General features: G+C 37.2%; 1 protein-coding gene across 1 annotated transcript in view; it reads left to right on the top strand.

Moving 5' to 3' along the window:
• Window positions 1-14,838, top strand: part of PDZD8 (PDZ domain containing 8) — a 66,839-nt gene that overhangs the window by 19,330 nt on the left and 32,671 nt on the right. The window contains exons 2-3 of the mRNA XM_072870389.1: window positions 1,364-1,486; window positions 7,125-7,227. Coding sequence (XP_072726490.1) covers window positions 1,364-1,486; window positions 7,125-7,227 — 226 coding nt within the window. The remainder of the gene's footprint in view (window positions 1-1,363; window positions 1,487-7,124; window positions 7,228-14,838) is intronic.

Here is a 14,838-nt window from a genome sequence, read left to right as displayed (position 1 = left end):
GAGATGTCTTTCTCGTGGCTCTGTACGAGGCTGATGCTTGTACAGAAATGCAGTGTCTCAAATCAGAGCACCGGACTCCCTCCTGAAGAGTGTGCAGACAGTTAAAGGGCGCTTAACTATTTATTTGAATTTCTGAAACTCTTCAGTTCAGATCCATGTGACTGTTTTCTGAACATACTGTGATCTCCGAATGTGACAAGCAGATGCCTCCAATGGTTGAGCAAACAGTACTTATGAAAGACTTCTTTGTCATGAAATGGCAGATACATCCTGCAGGCAGTGGTGCTCGTGTCCTGCTATTTGTAAGTCTTCTCAACAGAAGTAATCGCTGGGAGGCTGTGTCAGTGCGAGGGGATGGAAACCAAGGCATGAGGCAGTCCTAGGAAATGGGAGCAATAAATACAAACAGAAAGAAGGAATACCGTGCAGGTGGTTTTCAAATACTTTATATAAATGCTAGTGCAGATTCCGTGGTATCTTTCTATTTGCGGGGTTGTGGCCCTTGCTGTTAGGATTGCATGTGTGTGTCTGCCGTGTGATGGGGCTGCAGCTGTGCAGCCTCTCCCCCTCCTTCCTTCCCTCAGATCGTGGCTGTGTCCGACACTGAAGCACTATCACTTAAAAATGAAACCGGTATTTATAACTCGGCGTATTCTAATCAAAGAGAGAATTATGTGGTGAGATAACGTATGTAAAACACTTAATATATTGAACATGAACTGCTTTTCCTGTGAATCCCATGCTGTGATGAGGGAAATAAAGCCCAAGGGCAAATATTTAGAATACCTGTATCTTTATTTTAATTCAAGAAGGCTGGCTGAAAAGAGCAACTGAATGTTTTTCATAAAGTGAGAGAAGTATCAGTCTGTGTAACCGAGGTGTACTGCTTACTAGGATGCACCAGTCCTCCAAGTATAGCAGTGTCATAAAAATTTAAGCTTTAGGGTCTTAGTATATTTTCGCCTTTCAATGCTGTGATGTTTTATGCAGATGAACTTAAAACAAAGACCTGGTAAGATATTTATTGCAAAAGGACTCTTGTGTTAAATCACATTTGCAATTGTAAACATATTATGTCATTTGATCAGCTTCCCATTTTCTCAAAATCATCTGCACTAGTAAATATAACTCATATCTGTTCCTGTGAAGCAGTCTTTGTTTATATGCTCTCCAGTCTTCTGCATTCAAAAGGCTTTAGTACCTTCTACTTGTTCCTTTTGACCAATTAAAGAGAAATACTACCATTCCTACATATTAGGAGTGTTAAAGATTCACTGTAAGCCTCTTACCTTTTTTTTTATTTCAGTGTGTTAGTGTTGTTTATGTCATTTGAATTAAGATAAGTCTCTCCTATATTTTCTAGGTTCAAGCCATTTTTTCCATTTCAAGTACTGCCACCTGATGAATATGAAGATCGAGACCTCTGTATACAGGATTTTCTATTGACAGAAGGTCGACTAAAAGTCACGTTAATTGAATGTACAAGGTATGTTTTGTGGTCTTTTGTTCACTCTTGACAAAGCAAGGACGTGTGTTTCTTAAGTTTGTAGTAATTATAGCTGTAGGCTTGTTCTGATTCAAGAAGTAGCAGCTTTGGTGTTGTGATTGAGCTCTAATAAAGAAATATATATTTTTAAGTAAAAATGAACAAATGAAAGTTGCAGTAAGTTTCTGAGGCACTTCTGCATTGTGTGTGGGCACATGCATTTGCCTTTCATTTGAATTTTGCCTGGTTACAAGCTAATCTGTGCCTCCTGGGTTTGGAGCTTTTTTTTGGCACACCAAGTTATTAATCTCTTTCCAGGACAGTATAAATGTTGTAATTATCCTATTGTATTATGTTGTAAGCAAAGGGAAATAATTGTTTCACTCAGTCTTACTTATAAAAGTTATTCAGATTAATCTAAGGCATTATTTATTGTCTTTCTCTTGAACAAAATAATTGAAAAAAATAAAATCTACTTCCTTCGTTCATTGGAGAGAAAATAATTCTCTTTAAAGCAGGAGAAAAGGTGTGTGGGCTCTTGGTTTGTTGGGTGGGGTTTTTTGTCAGACCTCTTAGTTTTTGGTTTATGTTATATCTTATCCTAGTAGTGCTTAGGCTGTGATCTAGTCATTGTGCTGTTCTGCTCTTTATGAACTAAACTCTGGTTTGCAGCAAGACTTTTTTTTTTCCTTAACCTGTTCTTTTTATTGCTTGTATTACTATATGAGCTCCTCTTTGCACTTTTCTCTGTAGCCTTGTACAACTGTTTAAACTGTATTTGCTGTACTAAAGTGGTTTATCAGTGCTATGGATTTCCAGAAGATATTCTTTTGCTTCTAAGGATTGTGTGGGCCACAGCAGTGATTATTTTTTGTAATAAAATTGCTGCTTACCTGTCTCCCTAGCTTTGTGATATGTTTTCTGTGGATGATCCAAGAATACTAAATGACTCTTGTGCACTCCTTGGCTCCTAGGAGCGTTTCCCCTTTACCCGTACTGAGTAAGGGAACTCATGATCTCTCAATAGGCAGTCTCCAATTTCGGTTCAGTAGTGTGTTCATTTTTATTAACGGGGGCCCAAAATAACTACCTTAAGTTGTGTGCAGTTACGTTTTTTTGGTTTGGAAAGTAATTTTTTAAAAATACTATGTCTTTACTGAATCTGAAACACGGTGTAACGTCACCAACATATCACTAGCGTTATGTTTCTTTCCGTGTGTTTCTTTCCATTACCTTTTAGAAGCCAGATTGCTCAGTTTGACATCATCGTCCGACCTCTCAGTATTTTCAGCTGTCACAGATGCTTATCAGATGGCTGGGAGAGGATGCAGTTGCTGGCTTTTCAGGTCTTTTAAGCTTCAGGTCTGACTTAATCTGACTGGTTTATGCTGCTTGGAATTTCTAGACACACACTTGAAAATGATGTTTGAACAGACTCAATCTAGATGTCTGACGCTTGGTCCCATAGTAATTTCTTAGATCTTCCAGGTCTCCCATTCTTTTTTGAACTAACTACAACTGCTGTCCAGAGTCCCCCTGTGAGTAAATATTCTTGCTTATTTTGCATCTGAAGATATTGATGAGGTAGAAGCTGAAAGACACAGAGGATTTTGGTAGTAAAAGAAGAAATATACAATATATATGAAAGTAACAATGACACAATTTCCCTTTTTTGTCACCACTGTATATAAGCTGGTATGAAGGTTGCCTGGGACCGTTCTCAGCAGTTCTTTTGCAGTGCAGCACTGCATGCTGAAATACAGAGCTTTAAACTCACATCTGCCATTGGGACCTGAAAATTTTTCTTGGCAATCATTAGTGTTCCAGAAATGAAAGATCACTTTAATTTCTGTGTGTTTTTCAGTTTTGCTCAGTGCCCCAGAAAGTTTTTATATTCTCTCTCAGTACAGTACCTATTCTTTGACTTCTGTACAGAATTTGGAGCCGGATTCTTGACCGCTGATGTTGTATTCTATCTAGTCTGGTAACAGAGTTCTGCTACTTCTCCTCCTTAAGTCTGAAATACAGTGATGAAACTATAGTGATAAAACATTCAGCAAACTTTTTGTATGTTATAAATGTCTAGTATAATTTCATTATATTCTTCACACAACCAAATACCTGCACTTTTTGCACTTATTTCTTTTCTAATTGCAGGCTTGACCATATTAATTTGCTTGCTGTCATGCTACTGAAAGAAAAATTACATTTTGCATATTTTAAAAATTAAATTAATGAAAGGATGGGAAGTTTGGTGTAAATAATAAGGAATATGCTTTGCAAATTTGTCTGACCTGTTGAAAATGTAAGTTTTTTTGTGCAAGTGCAATGCCCTCGCAGAACTCAATCGTTGCAAAAATGCTGTTATCTGTCATTACCTTAAATTTTTAAGGAAAAGGGGAAAACAAAGCAACATGCTGTTAAATCTTGCTATATTATTTTTTTTTTAAAGATACATGGTGAAGAAAGTCTTAAAGCCTATAAACTCTGATTATGTTAGGTGTGAATACTCTTCCAAAACTACGCCATCAAGTGGGCTTTCTAAATTAGCATTTGTTTCAACAGATAAACTTTGTGGTCAAGGAAATTTTCCGGAGATGGTTATTTAGTAAAATACCACAGAGCGTATCTGAGACTGACTTATGAAATTTGGAGTTTTATGGGTTCTTTTCCTTTTGTCTTCAAGTGGACTTCCATGTGCGGCAGTGGCACCTTTAAGTATGTGAATATTGCGTCTGCTTTTGACATTCTTAAAATTTGGGAAATATTCTGCTTATTTCAGCTCTTAAAATACTTGCAAATAGAAAGGCCACACTTGAAATTAAAAAATTAGGAAAGGATTGTAAAGGAAACAAATTCAGCTTGCTTTCATGTACCTGGTAACAAATAATATTTTACTAAAGCTTGGTGTGTACTTTACCTGCACCTACCAGATTCTTGTTAGGTTTGCAGATCAGCACTTCAGCATCATCCTACAAAAAGCAGGAAACTTTGATAGCCTTGTTATTCATCCTCTTTTCCGGAAGACTGTAAAGACTTGCTGAAGTTCTAGGCTTGGCTCAGCTCAAGTTGAGGTGACCACAGCTTCTATGCGCTTCTGTTGTTCTGTATCAGAGGACAAAATTAATGTCTTGGAGTCCTCATAGCTCTCCAGCTGGAAAGCAGGACAGCTATAAACAACTGTTTTCATATCCATAGCTACTCTGTTGAATCACTCTTTTCTAACTCATGCTCACTTGCTGCAGGAAGCCATCCAATTTACAATTGGAGAAGGAATAGAAATTCACTTTCTGTATGCATATTTTAATTACTCAGGTGGTAATTTAATCACATTTCATTATTGATTTAATTATAGCTGGGGTTATAAACTTTGTTTCGGGATGTCTTTCATACGTCCTTTCATGCTGATTTACAAACTTTCAATCCATAGGATATAGATAACTCCTTAATAGCCAGTTGTTTTGGATGTGTTGTGACACAATGTCAGTCTTTATCTGCAGCTGTGTTGTAGAATACAGTACCTCTGTTTGCATGCTAATGGAGGTATTATTCAAACAAAAATTTCCTTGGTGTAGCAGCAGTTAAAATTTCCCCTTTGTCTTTCTGAAATTGGAACTTGAATTCCAAACTCCAGCATGAAGAGCTCTTTAAAATTTAAATATGTAGTTTTGCTGTCTTGTGATATGTTTCGTCAAGTTGGATGTTGATAACCTAATGCAAGGTGAAATCTCATTATGGCTCGTTGTTTTCCTTGTGCCTTTTGTATTACAGTTCTGGCTGAAAATTATGTTTTATTCCTGTTTTGAGCTACCTCCTGTCCTTGTTCTTCTATCTTAGCTGCCACCAGTACAAGACAGCTAAATAGCTACTGTGACAATATTTTAGGAGTCAATAAGTACCCCTGGAAAATTCCCTGAGAGTGTGTAGGTGACCAGAAGATGAAATGTATGCAACCAATGATGAGCTGTGGAAAAGCTTTAATGAACTGTCTGATATCAGTGAGACACTGAGGAAAACCTGTGTTACTCAAAAGCAACTACTAAAAGCAGAACAGAAAAGCCACAGAGGGTTGCTAGGGATGGTTTAAAAATAAGCAAAGGCAGCATGAGTTTGTCAGCTCAAGTAACCTTGAGCAAACTTAGTCTTGTCCAAATAAAGTACCTAATCAGTTGGTTCTGAGGCTGGATTTCTGCTTACAGTAATCAAATCAATAGTGTCTAGACAAATGAGTGCTGAAGGTCAAGTTGGGAGTGAGGTTGACAGCTGCTGTTTGCGGTGTTTCACTGGAGCATGCAAACTTTCCATCTGAAGATGGGGTTACAGGATGTAGCCACTAACTCTGAACCGAAAACAATTGACGCTTTGTAAAGCAGGTGTGCTGGGGACCAACCCAAACGTGACCTTCCCCTGTCATCTCTCCCATGCATTCATGTACTCGGCTAAAAAACAGTTAAAACAAATTCTTCATAGAAAGACATAGAAGAGAAATATTTATTTACCTCTCCTTGCTGCAGTGCAATCTAGAGAGCTGTCGTAGCCAGAGAGGTGTTTTCCCTGGGGATTGGCTTAATTTTACCAATTCTAATTGTTGGTGAAAGTTGTTTTCAATAGCTTTACTTGATTTTCAAAGTATGTTTACTACATATCTCTGCATCTGGAAGGCACTTTTTGATCATAACTATTTAACCTAGAAACATTATTTAACAACATCAAGATAGACAGAGAAAATTGGTGTGTTTTTCTGACAGCTTTTTGTCTGTATCATCTAAAGAGTTGTGTAACGCATCACAATCACAAATAAGATACTTTGGATGAAAGCTTAGAAACTGTCCTTGTCAAATGTATATAGAAAGTTTGGGAGGGAATTAAAATCTAATAGTCCTTTTCAAAGAGTAGGATTTGTTTGAAGCTTTTATTCCAAAATATTCATCTGTTTCCAGCTACTGTGAGATAAGCTGTGTACAACTTTATTGCTGTTCTGTAGCCTAAAGGTTATTGTTCGGGTTTTTTTTTTCTTTTATAGTACTGATATCTACTGGAAAAGCTTGATAGCCTTCTGGAGTAGGGTATCATGCATGAAGAACCACTCCTTTGGTTGTTATGAATGTTACAAAAAATTACAGATATGAGAGAATCCCAGTTTAGTGAAATAGAAACATAAGCAGTAGCAAGCTGAGACTTTAATCTACAGTAACACTCTCTTGAACCAAGAAGAGCTGTAGTATATTGTGAAGTTTAGGACTAGAATGGAAGACTCTTGTGGCTATTGCTTTTTAAAAAAACAAAAAAAATATTTTATGGAAAAATACTAGTCTGCCGATTGAACACTTTATTTTAAAAAAAAAAAAAGAAAGGGAAACACAACGGCAAAAACCCCCCCAACCAACCAAAAAAGCCCAAACCCAAAGAGAAAACCCCTAGCTAAGTATTTCGAGTTATATTTGATCTTTATGGAGTTCTTCCACTAGAGGGTGGCAGTGTCTTTCCTTTGGTGTAAGGCTGTGCCTGTGGAATCTTTTTTGTGTGTACACATTGATAATAATAATAGAGTGTATAAATGAAGAATGGTGAGTTTAATATGGTATCTGGGATATATGTAATAGTATTACAATTCTTACTGTAGGCTTTTCTGTTTCAGGTTACTTATGTTTGGATCCTATGAAAGAGAAACAAATGTTCATTGCACAATGGAGCTGAGCAGTAATGTTTGGGAAGAAAAATCAAGAAGTTCTATTAAAACGGTAAAAAAGGGTATAATCTTTGCATATCACAGTATGTCTTATGTTCTTAATACATTGTCTAGGAAGAGTGTATCTTTGGACAATCAAATGAGTGTTACAGCAGACACAGGGCCGCCCCCCCCCCCCCCCCATCCTAACAGAGCAGTTATTTACTTTTTAATCCAAAGTATTTAACTGTCAAATTGACATGTAATTGACCTGTATGGATAACATCATGTTTGGTTGTCACAACTGTGCTTGAAAATGTACCTGGTTTGAATATATTGTCAACTGTCCATCTGCTCTAAAACAAATAGTGTAAAATATGCATTTTTATAGTCCTGTTATATTCAGATGCGGCAATGCTTAGAAACCAGTAAGATTCACCTGTCTTTCACTGGCCAGTAGTGTATTCACTTCAGGTGCAAGTGGTGAAGACATGTGTGATCAGAGTGTAGCTATGTGACTGACTTCTTCCTTTTCCCCTACATTTTGTGAAAATGTAGGCAATTGCCATAGATCTCTAACTTTTTTTTAGAGCATATGAATCCTACCCTGTCTGCTAAAGAAAAATACTTTTGCAAGTGTCTGCAAATATAGAAAGTATTAGTATTGGTGGTATTGTAAGTTAATCTTTTGCTAATTATCAGACTTGATAACATGAGTTTAGCAGCATACAGCCTACAAATTGCCTTTCTTTTTTTGTGTGTGTTAGGATGAGAGTTACCTTTTTTCCTTCAAACAAGAGGTGCAATGTATGAAAAAGCCTTTCAGTTTCACATTAGTGTGATATTGTGGTGGTAGTCAAATTGAATTGGGCTTATGCTGAGCAATAAGTAACGTGCCTATTGGGGGGGGAAAAAAACCTAGAAGCTTTTAAAAAGACTTTATATTAACAGTTGATTTCATGCAAAGAAATCACTGGAACAAAAATCAATATCCAGCATTTTACCCTCTGCTGTCTGAGGGCAACTAGCTTAAGCCCTGTGCCTTTGTTATATCTGACTGGAGTTGTGTTTGGAGACCAACATTGTTTTCCCACTGGAGCAGCAAGAATCCAGAATTTCAGCATCTCATTCAGTTTCTGCAGTTAAATTCCACTATTGCATTGTTTTTAAAACTCCTTGTGACAAATGCTGTGATACTTGTTTTCAGCTTACTGTATGTTATGTTTTGCCAAAAAGGGTGTATGGCTGAGCAACAGACAGAAAGCCTCTTTTTGTTGTCTTAGCTGCTGTATTCTTAGTCAAATGAAAAACTTGAAGGGAGGGTAGAGGTTCACCTGTGCTCTCTTAGGAACCTGTAATGCTAGGTGGCAATTAGGTTTCTGAGCATGGCAGGGAAATGACAAAGTGGGGAGCCTGCAGCTGGAGTGCAGACCGACAAACTTTAGAGAACAACTTTCCCAGAGCGTGGTTTAGCAGCCAGACATCATAGAAACCGATGGCAGCTCAGGACTACGTTCTCCCTCTGTCTTGGCCCCCTCTCTACCTGCTCCTAATGCAGTCAGTGGTGTTTATGTGGTTGCAAGCTAGCCATGTCAACTCCCTGAGTTGGCTTGCTGTGTGGTAGCTCCAGTGCCAGTGGAAAGGAGAAAGAAGGGTGGGATGTAAGTTGCTGAAGCACGGCACCACCAGAGGTGGTGGCATAAAGCGTGCCAGTGGTCCTGAGGAATTGCTGAGTTCCCTTAACTCTAGAGGTTGCTGGACTTCATTGAAGCACTAAGCAGGAGGTAGATTTGGGTAGTTTATTTTCAGACCTTTTTGTTTAATCTGTTTTATGCAGCAGTTTTTGTTTAACTTTTTCTAGTTTGTTTTAATCTAAAGGTTTAAGCCTCTTTGCATGATCACATAAGGATAAGGTAGGAGCAATTCAGCCTTAGTAGTCTGGCCAGTTCATACTCTTAACCCTTTCCTAATAATAATAAATATTTCAAAATTTTCAAGAAACAAGCAATACTGCCAGGGTTCAAAAACCAAAAACAACAACAAAAAACAACCAAAAAATGCAAACAATTTTGGGATCTGGACTGGATTGTGCTAATACTTACTCATGTGAATGACCCTTTTGTTGGGATAAGCTGTGCATGAAACCAGGCATGGATCTGCAGGGTTGATGCTCCAGCAATGAAGGTGGCAGTACACCGATCTTCCATTATGCTGCTCTGGACAAATTAATTTGTGCTTATTTTTAGATAATTTTGAGTAGCAATATTGGAATATATTCTTTTTACACTCTAACAGAATAGTAAAGAAAAAACACTCTGCAGACAGCGTGGCACCGGCGTGTTTGTGACAGCAGATGGCAGTAGGACTAAACTGATGGTGGAATAGCTCCGTTTTAAAACTACAGAAAAGTACTCGGGGTGAGACTCTCAAAACTCATCTTCTGTTTCAGCATCTAAAATGAAATGGCAGGTTTTAAAAATTTCTTAAGCTTTTGGAAATCTGGCCTGCAATGTACAGAAGGGTTTACTGTGCATCTGTGTTGCAGTCCTTCATTAAGTATTGGTCAAGCACTGCCTGCCAGAGACTCCTTGATCTGAGTTGCTGCATCTCTAGCTCTGTTGTCAGTATGAAGAATTCACTGTGCTCAACCACCTTGAACTTTAGGCTACTATGTAGGCGGCCTAGTTTTAAGATCCTGCTTTTGAAAATCTTGATAGGGTAGAATATGGAAACTGAAAATGAGTGACTTGCAGAACTACTTTTTGCTTCTCAACTTATATTCAACAGGTGTAGTGAAATCATGGAAGTCTCTTCCTTAGGAAATCAGGTTAAATATGCAAGTTAAGTTACAAAATATTAGGAGATCTTGCTGGGTGGCAAGAGTATTGCCAAAGACCCTCAACAAAATTAGGAGTGTTGCTAACACACTTAACATTGGAGTTTAGTTATTTTTCTGAGAAATAACTGTGTGAATAGTTAAATAGGAAGCTATAAAGAAAAGATATTATGATATTTTCCAAACGAAAAGTTTACTTGTATCATTAATCATGATTTTTAGCTCTACTGCAATGTTAACCACAAAACAGCTGATTGCAATACTTAATACCTTTCTAATATGAAATTCTTTTAATGTCCACGTGTGCAATAATTATTTGAGATGAAGTTGTTAGAATGAATAACAACTTCAGAAACTACGGAGGAGAAATGATAGACTAAGTTGAAGTAAAAAGTAGATAAACTTGTTCTGGTTTAAAAACATCTGATTTATAAGACCCTCATATAGGCATGAGAATACATCTGCTGATTCAGACTATGTTCTGCAACGCTCCTGAGGAAAATTCTCATAACTTTCTATACTTCCTGGCATTTTCATTCTTTTTATTATGTTAGTAGTAGTGATAAAAGATTAGACAGGTTTAATACTTCATAATGAATTTTGGTGAGACTTTAATCTGATCCCATTATTTATGGAATATTAGTAGGTGTCAAAATCTGTTCTGAAAAAAGATGCTGTGTTATTGAACATATCTGGAGCATTATTGAAATGTCTGTTATAATACAAAGGTGTCTCAGGCTTCTAAGCTGTTTATCAAATCAATCTGAAACACCAGTAAAACTTCAGAGAGGTGATTTGGCACATTCCCCTATGACACATGTAAACATTCTTAAATATCTTATTCCAGCAGCATGTACTACTAATTAACATTAATCACTGCATTGCTATGTAAAACTTAATTATATATGGATAGGATGTAGTAATTAGCATTAGCAGCACTGGATTACTAGACAGGTGTTCTATGGCTAAATAATTAGCTATGTCTAAATAATTAGATATATGTTTGTGGGTATTAAATGGAGGTTGTGTCATAAATGTGAATGTCTATGTCCACTGAACTGCCAATTAGCAATACCAGATCGATTTCTACAAACAAAAAGAATTGCTCTATTTTTCCTTGGAGCACACTTGCTTAGAGCGGGCCCCTGACCTTGTTACACTTGGTGAGAGTTTTGCTGCTGACTTTACCTGGGCCGGCACTTCATGTGTAGTGTTGTGAAAGAATAACTTAATTTTTCAGCAGAAACTGAAGTTGCTCTATCAATAAAAGGAAAATATAGTCTCCCTTCCTTAAAAATGGCATAAGAATGGATATAGAAATGACCTTGAAGTATTAGTAACAGGGACCTGAGGTAGCTTTGCAGCTGTAAGTACCCCTTACATTGCCTATGCAATGCCTTGACTGCTCTGTGGATGCTCGGCTGTCCTGAGTGTGGTGAGTGCTGGCACTTTCCTCTAATTCCAGCAGTGTAGAGAAGAATGAATCGAGGGTATAGTTGTATAAGAATGAGAATCTTGGTTTATATGAACTGCTCTGCATATCTTGGTAGTCATGTTGCCTTTCTTTAGGTACTGATTCTTTTTGACAGATAAATTAGTTTTCTACAAATTGTAGAAACTATTGCAAATAGACTGTTATCTTCTGATACTCTTATACCCAGGAAGCATGTACAAACTGTAAATGGTTTGTGTTTTTTATTCATTGTATGAATATAAGGTAATGAGGGAGAGATGCTCAACTGCATAACAAAATGTATCCATTCCAAGTTTTCTTTTAAGTCTGTCCTTTTTTTTTAATACAAGTTCAGGAGCACAAGAGAATCATGATTTATCTTGAAAAAATCAAGTTAGATAATCTAAGAAAACACCTTTAAATTCTGCTTTCGACTACATACGTTGTCTGAGGTGGTACTGTAGGAGTAGCTACAGTTTTGTGGCTACTACTTCTTAAAGGTAGTAAGTCTTGTTATTTTGTTGTTAGCAGGAGGTTTTTTGTTTGTGGTAGGGGTTTTTTTGTGTGTGTGGCTTTTTATATTTGAACACCCTTCTGTAAATAGTAACTTTAGCAATGCAGAAATTGCATTTCATATTCTGCAAAGTAAAAATTTCTATCTGAAATGCCACATCTAATAGCCCATAGGAATTTACTTTTGCAGCAGTTGTCTCAGGAGCACACAAATATCCTCTGAAGTAACCTAATAATGTCAAGAATTAAGATAAGCATCCAACCACATTTTTGGGAATTCTGCTTGGCATTTTCTCCAGTTCATTCTGAACATTGTGGTCAGCACTGGAGTAACTGAAGGGGAGGACCAGTGACACCGTCTTTCAATACTGCACTCTGAATTTTTGCATGTGTATGCATACACACATAGGCCATGATCTCCACTTCTTTTGGTGAGGTTATCTTGACAGATATGGCCTTTTATAGGTAAATTTAATGGTAACTTTGAAATTACTGTAGGCATGCTGGTTGGTACCTGTTTATAAAAACAAAGCAGTATTTCTCAGCCTTTCATAAAACTAAATTTCCTTTATCAGGGATTAAGGGAAACTAAAGGTATTCCAGTACCGTAACATATTAATGTAAAATGAGAAATAATGTAAATCAAATCTAGCACCTTCTGAAATGAATTGCCTGAAGATACTAAACTATAATGTCAAAATTTGAAGCAACCGTGAAACGTTAATTTGTAAATACATGGAGTTAAATGCCTCACAGTTGGCATTTCAGTGTGCTTATTCAACAGTCTGCCATTTCAGTGTTTAATCCTATCAAAAGAAAGAAGGAGGATTAAAGCAAGAGAAGCTTTTTGAAAATGTCACTTTTTATGAAAATTCATGATCTTGTAAAATTTGATAATATTTGTAAATACAATGGGGAATAGTTCTGAGGTTTGTGCCTTACATAATATTCTGTAATCCGTCTTTCAAATAAACTTGAAGGCCATCAGGATTTTTTCTGTCTCATCTTAAACATTTAAGCTTTTTGACTTGGGGCTTCAGAAAGCTTTTCTGTGATTTAATGAGAGACCTTCTGTGAAAATGCACTGTAGTTCTTTACTGCTCAGAGACTATTGAATATGAACATCTGAAAAAAAAAAAAAGGGGCAAATAAACCCCAAAACCCCACTAACAGCTTTTTTTTTTAGTGCATGTATATTCAGGTAGTTGTTTAGAACCAGGTGTCATCGCTCTAGTCACAGCCTGACCTGATTCTTCTTGTCTGCTTGTAAACCATGCAGAAGCTATCATGTACTGCATCCTTGAGCATGCATACCCTCACCTGGGACAGGTAGAAAGCAGCACTCACCGTGCTTTACTGCATTTGGCAGCAGACGATACTAAATGCATCATGTACATCCAAGTCCGTAACTTCCCTTACATGTGCCTTTTTTCTCCTTATGTCCACACTTGAAGCAGTGATCCTTCCAAGACTCCCCTGAAGTGCTGCAGAGACTTACTGCTTGCAAGGAATCTGACTTGCCGAGTTTCGAACTTAAAATACCAGATGAAAAGATTAACAAATAAAATAACTTGAGTAAGAAGAATCTGTAATGAGCAGGGCTTAATGCTCTGTGTGTGTGCTTGCGCTTCCCCATGCCCAACTCTTAAGAGCTGCCAATGGAACTCATCATGGTACTCAAATTTGGGAAGACAAGTTCTTCTGCAGCCAGATACTTGGCTTGTGTAGTGAAATGTCTGGTTTGAAGCCACTTAATTCGAGTCTAAATCTCCACTAGATTTTGTAACCAAGTTGTATTGCAGCTGCCATTGGTGATACTGTCTATTCAGTTGGGGTCTTCCAAGTTGATATTTTGCAGGGCGTTGTACTCTTTGAAAGCGTAGTACTGACCGCCTCCTGATTGATCAGAAAGAGTCATGAAAGACGCGCAAGTCTTTTAGATGGCTGTGTTGAGTGAATTCACCTTTAAGACCTCTGTCTGACTCTTCTAGGACAAAAATTATATAAAACTTCAAGCTTGATCAGGGATTAGTTCTTTTAATGTTTTTTACAGAGCTGATGAACAACATTCACTTTCACTGTGTTTTTTTCCTTGAAGGTTACTCATGTAATAACCAACCTGTAGTACGGATTGAGTTACCTTTTAGTTGCCTGTCTTCCATATCCTCCTGATAGTACCCAATTTGAATAACAATTGTAAGCTTTTCTTGTCATACTTTTTAACTTACAAATTCGTATTTAAAACATAAAACTATTAAGTAAACACTAAATGATACCTTTCCTTGAAAATCCTTGTAAAAGCTGAGACAGGCACACTGTTTTAGTGTGTCACTAGATGTGGTGCTGATGACTTTTTTTGTATATTCTTGTCATCTGTTCTGCTACATGTCCAAATATTGGATGCAGGAAAGAGTTTTAAGTAGGTTTTACAGCAGCTGTGTTTCTCATTTGCAAAGAAATTGATTTACAGTGATAGCTGATCTTGCTAAATAAATAGATGGTTGATGCATGAAAGCTAACTTTGTTTGATTAAACAGTATGGCCTATTGTAAGAGAGATAACAGTGTTTTATTGACCAGAGTAAACAAAGTGGTTTCTGGGTAATTCAGTATATTTCTGGAATGACTTTCTCAACTATTTTGTTACATCCTATTGCAAAGTTGTATGGCCAGATGAGCCAGCAGCTCAGGTTGGTGACTGCTGCACATGGCTGGAGTGGAAGGGGAGGGACTTACTTAAACGCAGATATTTACAACCACCTTTGGAAACGTAAGCTGTTGTCATTTTCATTGGTTTGTAGTTTGTTTTTTCTCTTCGATCTTCTAGTTTACTTTCAAAATATATTTTCTCAGAGCATCTTTATAAAGTTAACCTCTTCTTAA

This window comes from Ciconia boyciana, chromosome 8, assembly GCF_034638445.1.
Source record: "Ciconia boyciana chromosome 8, ASM3463844v1, whole genome shotgun sequence".
In the NCBI taxonomy this organism is placed as follows: Eukaryota; Metazoa; Chordata; class Aves; order Ciconiiformes; family Ciconiidae; genus Ciconia; species Ciconia boyciana.
Note: the sequence above shows the minus strand (reverse complement) of the source record. Positions and strands in the feature narration are given on the sequence as shown.